The sequence below is a fragment of the Seriola lalandi genome, unplaced genomic scaffold, assembly GCF_002814215.2.
Source record: "Seriola lalandi dorsalis isolate HSWRI2012SDOR001 ecotype SW California unplaced genomic scaffold, Sedor1 jcf7180002053690, whole genome shotgun sequence".
In the NCBI taxonomy this organism is placed as follows: domain Eukaryota; kingdom Metazoa; phylum Chordata; class Actinopteri; order Carangiformes; family Carangidae; genus Seriola; species Seriola lalandi.
Window position 1 is genome coordinate 776,626 of NW_019524243.1, and position 11,207 is coordinate 787,832.

Sequence of the window (11,207 nt, forward strand, 5' to 3'; positions counted from 1 at the left end):
GGGGGGGCAGAAATGAAATGAAGAAGGGCTATTGTTTGGGGGTTGGGGAAATGCAGTGGCACAGAGTAGGAACGAAAGGCACCTCTTTCATCAGAGAGGAAAGAAAAGATGAGACGGAGACTTTGAGATGGTTGGAGACCACAGGCATGTCAGCAAAGAGATGACGCTGATGTGTTTATGTGGCTCATTTAAGGCCTGTTTGAAGTAACGAGACAGAAGTCTATTTTTGTTGTTTTGTTCCTTTATGGCTCTTCATCTGAGCTCGGAGCAACTTGGCTTAGAAGTGGCCCCGTCTAGTGGATGTGAGGAAAGTTGGTTGTGTTTTTTTGAGCCAATTCTATTTCGGCTATTTTAAGGGATGTCAGTTTAAAAGGATTGCATTCACCACAAAATCAAAGATTCCCCAAACAGCATTATATCTTCAAAGCGGTCAGATGTCAAGCTTTGATTCTGGAAGATGATTTTCCTACCACACCACTTTGCAATTCAAAAAAAAATCTCCTATTCAATCTTGAAGGCTGCAGGTGGAAGTCCAACCATATGTTGAACATGTGAATTTAGCGCTTTTTCCTTTGTACTTTCTGTCTAAATGTGAATTCAAATTGAAGTCACAACTGAAAGCTAATCCTTACTGTTCCACATGGTGTCCAGCTCCTAACTTAAGGCTGTTTTGTAGCACAGTCCTTTCTCTGACCCTGTATGAGGCAGGTCAAAGCTCTCTAGCACCACATGTTCAGTAATCCTTTGAAGAAAAAGATGGACCACTGTCCTTTTGCCAGCTCGTGCCATGCCGCTCCGTTCCCTTTGTTAACCGTCTAACTCCCTCAGTGAGGGGTGAAGCTGAGCCCCTTTTTTCCTTTCAGGTGCCTCCGAGATGAAATCTGTCCAGGGCATGTTTGGCCCTAAAGTCTTTCAGTGGTATTGTCCTGTGAATCCAGCACACACACCGGGCTGAACAAACAAAGCCCAGAACTGAGGAGGCCCACCAGACAGTTCTTCAAACCCAAAGAACAGCTCTCCATTCACCTGCTGTTAGCGATTTAGCACTGCCTATGTTCTTGGTCATGGAAGTCCAGTAGTATTAGTAGTAAAAAAAATAAATAAAAAAAATAGACTTATACTAACTACTGAATGTAGAAGACTGAGTGTGCTCACAGCTTCAATACTGCAGTAACTTAAATTTGGCCATCAATGTAGGCAGAATAAGATTAATTTTTATCTGTGATGGATTAACATCTCAGTGACTGTTTGGATGGTGGGAAATCAGTTGTAGAAAAACATATGTGTGTGCTGTGGTTAATTGTCAGCAGTAATGTTAAGCACATCATTGATAGTTTCAGTTGTCAAAGAAATGTGTTCAACTGTTATATTCTTTTCCTTTATTTGTTGTTTTACTGCTCTGTCCTCTTTGTCGCAGGAAGTACAATGGTCACATAGAAAATAAGCCGCTAACAGTTCCCAAGGACATAGACTTACAGCTGGAGACGAAATGCATCACAGAAGTCGACACTTTAGGTATACATCAATGAGGACAACTGTCTACTAAAGAAGCTTTTTCAGTCACACACTTATATATATTGTATATGCTGTGCTTTACATATTTTATTATTGAATGTATTATGGATTTAATTATACTCTTGATGCCCCCAGCATTGCACTACTTCCCAGAGTTCCAGTGGCTGGTGGATTTCACTGTAGCGGCAACTGTGGTCTATCTGATAACAGAGCTCTACTACAGTGTGGCTCAGCCCTCAGGAGAGATGAACATCAGTGTGGTCTGGTGCCTGCTAGTACTCGCCTTTGTCATGTATCCTTACATCAGTCACTGTTTACACCTTGGTTAGCTTTTTTTTTTTTTAATCTTGTCAGACTGTCACTTCTCATCAGCATTGTAGTAAACTGGTAAAGTAGTAACTTATTTATGCTGGGTTGGTAAAATTAACAGTTGAACAAACCTGTTTCCTTGGGCTGTGCTTTGCGCTCAAAAATTTCAATTATTTTCTCTTTCTTCTTTTCACCCTGAATATATCATAGGTTAACATCTCTTTTGTTTATAAGAGACACCAAATCTTTCCACCTTGATTGTGTGGATGCAGTTGTGGCGGTGAGAGGCTATGAAATGACTGCTTAAGCTCCTTCTGGCTTGACTGCCAGCACGTTTATGCTGCACAGCTACCTGCTATTTTGCCACGCTGAATGATGGTTAAATAATATGCATTATCCTTGCCACCAACCACAGGGATCAATCTTTCCAGTGCTCCTGGTTGGACCGGGCTTACCACGGTCAGATGGTGTGTCATTTCCTGCCTACGTCGGAGATTGGAGGCCCAATTTTCACAACCCAACAGACTGATATGCTTGGGGAGAAGGACAGACTTGGGAGCAGATGAAATTGGACTATGAAGATGAAGATGAGGGAATATGTTGGCTCAATATATGTGTTAATAGGACACTTGATTTCAGTTTTCCTATTTCAGCTCTGATAACATGTTTAAGACTCTTGCCCTGGAGAGCAGCTTCTCTGCTCTGTTAACCGGTTCACTGATAACACCAGAGCAACATGCTCTTCAAGTATCTGCGTCTAATGATACCTCACTTTTTTCCCCCTGGTTTAGTGAAATTTATAAAGGAGACTGCATATCTTTACCTTTGGCAAATGTTTACAGGCTGGTTCGGCGGTATATTAATTGTACGCCGCCACATGATAGCTCAGACATCGCTGTATTTCTCTTCTCACCCTCATGCTGGCTCTAACTTGTCTGGCGAGTGTTTATACAGCTGTCTTCACAGCACTGAATAAGGGTTAGAGGAAGAAAGAAGACTATATTGGATTGAATACCATTCTTGAAGTGCAATGAAAAGGAGTGAAAAATTGGCATGCTGTCACCTGACATGTTGCAGGAACTGAGCGTTTCATCTCCGTGGTGACCGGGGTTCGCTTTAGAAACATGCTCCGTCCTTAGACTTGTGATCAGTGTTGACGCAGGCAGAGTAAAATACTATTACGACCTTGATGGCATGCACTGGTGCCAAAGACCAACACATTTTGTACTCGCATATGCTGGGTAGCGAGGTTTGTGTGGCATTAAAGGGTTGAGGGTTCACATGAAGCCCGTCTTTATGCACAAGCTTGTGAAAAGAAGGAAAAACATTTTATACTGTGAATAGCTGTGTGTTACTATGATCTAAATTTTTTTTTTTATTGGTTTATTGCAAAGACTTATTTCTATTAACTCTGAACCTGTAAAAAGCATTGAAAAATCTATCTGCAAAGAGATTTGGGTTTGTTTTATATGCCAGTGTGCTTCTGGAGGTGTTTTCCCTTGACTCTGTTCCCACAGTAAGACCCTTTTCTCTCTAACGGCCCACTACTTCAAGCTCGAGGAAGGAGGCGAGCGCTCACTCTGCATTACTTTCGGGTTTTTCTTTTTTGTCAAAGCCATGGCCATTCTAATCGTCACTGAAAACTACCTGGAGTTTGGTCTTGAGACCGGTGAGTGCTCCATCATGCTGTTCTTACAAATGACCCTGTTAGTAACAACCAGATTCTATAACTTTTGCCCCCTGTGAGTGAATCACCGTTGAACATTTCTTCATTTCTAGGTTTTGCAAACTTCTCTGACAGCGCTCTACAATTTTTGGAGCACCAGGGCTTAGAGTCCCAGTAAGTACAATATCAGTATTCTCACAGTATCATTTTTGTTTTCTCTGCCTTCATGAATTCTTTATGACTCATGAAACGACAGTAGTATCACACTATGTGTTTTCTCTTTCACCAGGGGTCCCATATCTAAACTCACCTTCAAGCTGATCCTGGCCCTGCTCTGCTCCCTGATTGGAGCATTTCTAACTTTCCCTGGTCTACGATTGGCCCAGATGCACCTAGATGCACTCAATCTGACCACAGCCAAATTTACACAGTGAGTCCACCACAGTAATTGTCTTCGCTTCTGCGTTCACTCATGTTTTTGCCAGAATTCATTTCTTTCTTATTGTTAATAGAAAAGGAAGTCGCAACAACCTTTGTTGAAACTTCTATCTTTTACCTTCCAGTTGCATATGTAAACCTCACACATTTTGTTGACAGCAGAATCTTAAGTGAAGGCATATAACTTTCATGTTATCCCATGTGAATAAATGAATTGTTCATTCGTGTTTCAGCTGATATTGGAAATATTATCCAGAGTGGTCTTTCCGGTTCTAGGCTTCTTTGATACACAATGTGCTCAAATTGGTCACAAAGACAGTGCTCAAATATCAATCTGTCCTATTTTAGACTACCATGAATCTAAGTATAGAGCCGCTGTACTTGTCTCCTACTATTCAGAGTGTGTCAGATACAAGAGAGCACCCTGTGAGTCAGATGAAGACTTCCTCAGTTGGGGCAGATTTCTGTTTCAGAACTCACTGGGTGGCATGTCTCCAACCATGATAGGGGGTACAGAGCAGGGAGCACATCGCATCCAGATAATCCACTTTGGCATAGCAGACTCTCCAAAATGGCCTCCTCTTCCATTCCCCCTCTTAGCTGTCATGAGCTTACATCCTCAGACCCTGTCACTAGCAGGGATTATCTCCAAGCCCTACAAAATCTGCGCCTTGGTTATCTTCTCACCCCTCTCAGGGAAAGTTGCATTGATAACAGAGACCATATATCTCACCATGTTAACTTCAAATTCAGATTAAAAAGTGAAGATATCAGAGAGCTACCCGTTTTCTCTAATGCATTGATTCCACAGTGATTGTGAGAAAACATTGGAGTAGAAGTTGTTTGATTATTTGATCACCTATGTTTTTTTTGTTTGTTATTTTTAATTTAACTGGACGTGTTCTCCTTCACCTCTTCTTTGCTGTAGGACTCTGCTTTATATCAACTTCCTGTCACCCCTTATCATGCTCCTGCTGTGGGTGAAGCCCATCACCAAGGATTACATAATGAACCCCACTCTGGGAAAGGAGAGTGTGCCTTTGTAAGTACAAGTAATTATCTGTTTCACACAGTTCTTCAAATGGCTGACCCAGATATGCACAACACTGCAAGTTGTGTTGCTAATATGGCACAGTACATGTATACACTGCATTTCATTTTATTAATGACATTTCTCTTACTCAACTTACTTAGTGAATTATAGATGACACTTTTGATGTTGTGTTGTTGGATGCAAACAATGCAACAGCAGTCATGAAAAGGGAACTTGCGACGGTTCAGTGAGATAACGAATGTATTCAATTCACTGATGAAACACAACAATAAGCATGTTGTCTATGTTGTTGCATATTGGCTAAAATTAGACTGTACACATATTTAGTCATACCTGAGAGTAAGCTCTTTATTCTCTCTCCAACTGCTGCCGTTTGTCAGCTGGTTATTTATTCCCAGATAGCATCTTTCATTTGTTGCATAAGTTTGAATTCTGTCACGTGTCAAACTTTCTCCTGCTGCTGACAGTGACTGTGATACCATCAAGGTCAAACCTGACTGAGTCAGATTTCATGTTACAGTACCCCCCTTTTCACCTTTTTATCTCTCAATTTCACCCTCTCTTACTTTTTTCGTTTTGAGTTGTTTATGACTCTTTTGCTCTTCCTATCTTTCCTTTCTGTCTCATTGTCTCTGCCTACCATCCAAGTGATGGAGCAGATGCATGATGTGTTGAGTTAGCGGGCCAGCAAAGCCGTCATCCCTTTATCATCTTTCTCCTGCTCTTCTCTTGTCTTTCTATTAATATCAGGATGACTGAGCAGACGTATGATACGTTGCGGTTATGGGCCATCATACTGATGTGTATGCTACGGCTCGCTATGATGAGACATCATTTGCAGGCCTACCTCAACCTGGCCCAGAAGGGTGTGGACCAGATGAAGAAGGAGGCAGGCCGGATAAGTACCGTTGACCTGCAGAAGATGGTAAGTAAAATGATTCTTTTTATCAATACTGTGATTGTACCTTGTTGTAATTCTGTATTTATATCTCTATATAGATATAAATATTGGGTTAAAAGGGATTAAGTTATATATGTGTTTATATCTCTATATAGAACCTCCAAATCAAGATTATTTTTTATATCTCTATATAGATAGAGATATAAACACAAACATAACTTAATCACTTTTAACCCAAATCATACTGACTGACAGTCAGAGTGGTGTTAAGATCTGTAATGTAATTTCACAGTAAGCACTTACTTGTAGCCACATAGTAGAAATTTAGGAGTAAACCTATTTCCCTTTATTAAAGTCAAATATAGACACAGTTAGGACCGTGTCTTTGTGAATTAAGGACTATAGCACAAAACTTAATCTTCAGTGCACTGTGTTGCACCTTGAAATTGCATAGATTATCAGTGATTGTATTTAAGACTGGCATCGCGCTGTTGCCAGTCAGATCAGCTCTTATCATTCCCTTTAAAAGTGCTGACAATTTAGTGTAGTGCAGCCTCTCCTATGTCACAGCTCTATGTTCTTGTTCAGGGTGTGCACAGTGGCAAGTGCCAATACACATCAGCCCAAACAGGGCATAGGGTGTCATTTCTAGACTGATTTTGAAAAAGAACATATGGCAAAATTCCTGTCATCAATCATGATTGATCGCCTACAAACATTTTCCTAGTGTAGTCATCACACATTTATGATATAAATTTAACTATTTAAATAAGAAAGAAGGTTTTGAGTAACATTACTAACACATTTGTCTACACACATACACTGAACATTTGTTGATGTATTTCAAAATGTCACCTAATTTATGAACTTGAAATGCACATTGTGCACAAATGCACAAGCAGTAGGCAAGGTAATTTAGCTTCCCCAGTCCCCACAAACACATGGATCAGCCTAATAGTGCATATTCATCAAGGCTAACATTACAGCAAGCAGCCAAGCTAAGTGGCTAACGTTAGGCTAATTACATGTTTCCAATGACAAGCTACGTTTGAATTTTGCCGAATGATTGCCTGCAGACTTTGCATGTCACTCTTCTGGGGTCGTCCTTTACCCTCTCGTCCTTTACACTCTATCGTTGAGTGCTTTGTGTTAAACCTCCAAATCAAGATTCTTTTTGAACAGTTTGTATAAAAGCCCATAGTAATGGTATTCTTCATCATTTCACCCAGGTTGCACGTGTTTTTTACTACTTGTGTGTAATCGCACTACAGTATGTGGCACCACTGGTGATGCTGCTGCATACAACTTTGCTGCTAAAAACCTTAGGTGAGTTATGCACTGCACAATGATTTTACAGTTTTCAGTATTTATTTTGCCCTCCAAACCTTTTAAGATATTTTGTTCCTTTGCTCTCTGTAGGTGGACACTCCTGGTGGGTCTACCCTGAAGAAGACCTGCCTTGCATCTATGAAATGAACTCTGACTCTGTGATGGGTGCGGCACCAGTAGCGGCCCCAACACCAGCTTCAGTGGTAGAAACAGGAGCCCGGGCGTCAGTGGCCCAGCTGTCAGTGGCACTGGGAGGCCTGCGGACTGTCTTCAGCCCCATGCTTTTCCGGGGCCTCTTCTCCTTCTTTACTTGGTGGATTGCTGCCTGCCTCTTCTCCACCTCCCTCTTTGGCCTCTTCTACCATCAGTATCTCATGGCGGCATAGCATCAGCAACCCAGCAGTGCCAGCCAGACCCCCACAGGGCTACTGTACATTCAGCCTAATCAGAAAGGACTGATTGGGGGCAACATTGCCTATTGATGACTCTACTCCACAACTCCTCCTTTCTTCCCTTCCTCCCTCTTCCCCTTTGACCACCTCTCAGTGACTGACCATATCATCAGAGCTCCTGGTTCAACTTCCAGTGCTTCCTTCAAAAATGACTCTGTGAATTCGTCATTGTTTTTACTACTACGACTACTTCATTTAATTTGGGGAGCGAGATTTCTAAACCTTAATAACAAACAGACTAAAGAATGAGTTAGAAGAATATTACTCAGTGTCAGTGGTGTGTTGGTATAGTAATGAGAAAATGATCCAGTTTGCTGTATGAAAATTGAATGATATAAGGTGAAATACTGTATCTCAGTTGCTGATTACAATTAATTTTACGTGTTGAAAGGTGGTGTGGCAGTTCTGATCCACCATTGCACCATTTTTAATCGAGCCAATGGGGAGATAATGTTGATAGTTGTTCACACCAGATCAGATGTAACCAGTTTGACCCATCAACATCTTTAGATTCAAAATGTCTCTTACTATAGAGAAACCTAATTGCAGCCTCTTACAGATGCATGCATGTCAGCCGGAGTCAGATTTCAGACTCATGTCCATCCTCTTACTAAGTCCACCGTAAACTAGTATTGGCGATCGATTATATCAAAGACTTATCCAGGAAAAATTTGGAGTTGGTCTGCATGACTGGATATGTGCTGTGAAGTTTAAGTTTTATTGATTGGTACTTATGTGCGCCGCCTTGACATTAAGAGTCATGCAGCCATCTATATTCCAGTCTGTATCACAGGCCATGAAATTGCTAATTTCCCTCTATGACAGGTTGTAAGGAAGCTACATTTAGGTCGCAGAATATCATTGAATCTGGAGATGTTCATGGAGGCTAACGTGTGACTTCATATTAGCCGGAAATCACATGGACTTATTTTTTGCTGAACCTTTTTTTTTTTTTTTTAAGTGTGTCTGTGTGGGGGGGGGCTGCTATTTTTGTCTTTTGATCAAAACTTTAAAATATGTGTGTTAAAAGAAAATGGCCTCTTTTTCTCAGATGCCTAAATTCCATTGCCACGGACCACAAAAGAGTCTGAGTCTTAAAATTTTGCCAGTGCTTTTCTGTGTGGAGGTGGAGGAGGAGGGGGAGGAAGAGAATGAGGGAGGGGCAGCCTGTGGATTTTCCCCCGAAATGGGTGAGATGGGATGACCTAACCAAGGTATGACGGTGGAGAACTCAAGAAGAGATGTACTTGCAGAGGAGCAAGAGGAGATGTTAAACTGATGGGGCGACATCTCACTGACTTGAATCTGATGTATTTAAATGTGTCTAATTGAAGTTGCCATCAAGGACAAACTTTTTAAATGAAAGTCGTTCCAATAGACTTGTGATGTTTCAATTTGCAATGTAACCTCCCTGGTTTTAACTGAGCCATTTAAGAAGCTATGAAAGAATCTGAAGCTCTTTTTTTTTTTTTTTGAGCGGCAGTGATGAGTTAAAGGGAGGACAGCACGTAGGGCTCAATCAAGGTATGTGCTTGTGTACGTGTGTCTGTCTGCATGTATAGGATCTCTACTGTAGGTCATCTGTAACCTGAAAGGGCATTGCGATCAAGGAGAGATGATGTCAACTACTGTTGATGAGCTACCGCCTTTATGTTGTGCTTTCTTTTTTCTTTTTTTTACTTTTACCCATACATTGCTTTTAAACTCATTTGCGAACAAGCTTTTGTTTGTTTTCATTCTATTTCTAATGGATAAAATTGTGGATTTGTAAAAGTTTTGATTTTAAAATGGTGCCAATTAAGTCATCCCCCCCCCCCTCCTGTCCCAATGGCTGTAGATTTGGTGTCTGCTAGTGTTTGAAACTACAGCTGAGCTACAACTCTGCTGACATCTGTTTTCTGTAGATCCATCTTGATTGAAGAGAGAATCACTAGTTCTGGCTCACAACAGGAAGTAACGGTGTTGACAGTGTCTTTACATACTGTAATTGTTTGGTGGGTAAGTGTACGCACAAGCAGTCACTGTGCTGATGACGCACTGGGCCAACATGATTATCCAGTCTGTTCAGGAATGTAGGGTACGTGCTGCCAGATTAATTGCATTCGTGTGGTTCTCTGGCATTTCACTTCATTTCATCATTACATTCATTATATCACAGAGCTGTAATTTATAAATTTCACCTCTGTGAGTTTTGTACAGAACACATTTTACAAAGTCAAGCAGCACCATATCACATTTTTTTAAGGTCCTGGTGTCGAAAGTCTTAGCTTCAGTTGTGTCCGTTTTAAATGTTAGGGAATATGCACATAATGAATGTATCAATCCTGCCTAATTTCTAGATTGTTTTCATGAAAATGATTTGTATGGTGAGTTGATTTGACACCCCCGCACTTCCTGAACTCCTTACTTCTCTACTACCATCTGCTACAAAAGCTAATTTGTCCTAATGACTATTTTATCAATTGATTTATCTTTGTTTTTGTATTTATTACGTATGTTGAAGCCTGTAAACATTTCTAATAATTTTAACAGCATACACTTTATTTTGATATAGGAGTGCATGATGGTTTAAATCAGTTTTGAGAATGTGTTTGACAAATCAGTTACAGATTAACCTTTTTATTCCGTTCTGGTGAGAAGTACCTTGGATACTTTCAGAATTCATTGGCCTAATCAGGCATTTCTGTTTGTTACCACTGAAAGTGTTTATTATTCATTGTTGGGTTCACGAAGTAAATTACACAAGAGTGTTGTTCTTTCATGTATTTATTTCTGCTTTAGATTTTGTCTTAAATAAATTATGTTCTTTACTATGTCCTTTTTTATTTTATCCTCATGCTCTGTTTGCTTCATGTGTGGTCACAGCAGGGAGATGGTTTATGTATGAGGCTGTAGATGCGATTGGCACTTTAAGTATGTATTTGTTGTCAAATGCTCATCAAGGCTGTATAAGCTTTTTGTTTTTAGTGTTGAAGAAAAGAAGAACTTCTACCTTACAGTCCTACAAAGTAAAAATATCAGAAGGATTTGTTGGCCACAGTCATTTAATGCTTATAATTGTTCCCACATGACCAAAGAGAAAACAGTGTGTGAATATTTAATACATCCATATTCATTTTCATGAAATTTGTAAATCAATAAATTACCAATATGACAGCAAGTCGGTATTCCTAATGAGTTTTGATGATACCGTGGCCCATGTAAGAGAATGACAACAATTTCACAAATGATGCCTCACCAAATTAAAATCACCAAAGACTTGTTTGTAAAATAGTTCATTAACTTAGTTTGTCTCTCCTTGTCTCCCTCCCTTCAACTCAAATGTTGTGCATTGCAAAATTGTTTCACGTATTTTAGCTAGTTGTGTACTAAAAAAAAATCTACCTAGCAAATGACAACATTTTTACAGGGATCAAAGAAATTCAACCGATTTTATACAGTCAAAGTGTTGAAAACTGTTAAATAACTTGAATAAAGTCGTGGTGTTCTATATATCTTCTTGGCTTTTACTGCGGAGCTGCTTTTTAATGGTATGGCCTTGTC

At 40.2% G+C, this 11,207-nt stretch overlaps 1 protein-coding gene across 1 annotated transcript in view; it reads left to right on the plus strand.

Annotated features, from left to right (window-relative positions):
• Nucleotides 1-10,474, plus strand: part of tmem161b (transmembrane protein 161B) — a 17,182-nt gene extending 6,708 nt beyond the window's left edge. Inside the window, exons 4-12 of the mRNA XM_023401543.2 lie at nt 1,414-1,515; nt 1,651-1,807; nt 3,342-3,493; nt 3,604-3,664; nt 3,780-3,920; nt 4,857-4,970; nt 5,733-5,907; nt 7,113-7,209; nt 7,303-10,474. Of these exons, the coding sequence (XP_023257311.1) occupies nt 1,414-1,515; nt 1,651-1,807; nt 3,342-3,493; nt 3,604-3,664; nt 3,780-3,920; nt 4,857-4,970; nt 5,733-5,907; nt 7,113-7,209; nt 7,303-7,598 (1,295 nt within the window). The 3' untranslated portion in view covers nt 7,599-10,474. The remainder of the gene's footprint in view (nt 1-1,413; nt 1,516-1,650; nt 1,808-3,341; nt 3,494-3,603; nt 3,665-3,779; nt 3,921-4,856; nt 4,971-5,732; nt 5,908-7,112; nt 7,210-7,302) is intronic.
• Nucleotides 10,475-11,207: the final 733 nt, after the last annotated feature.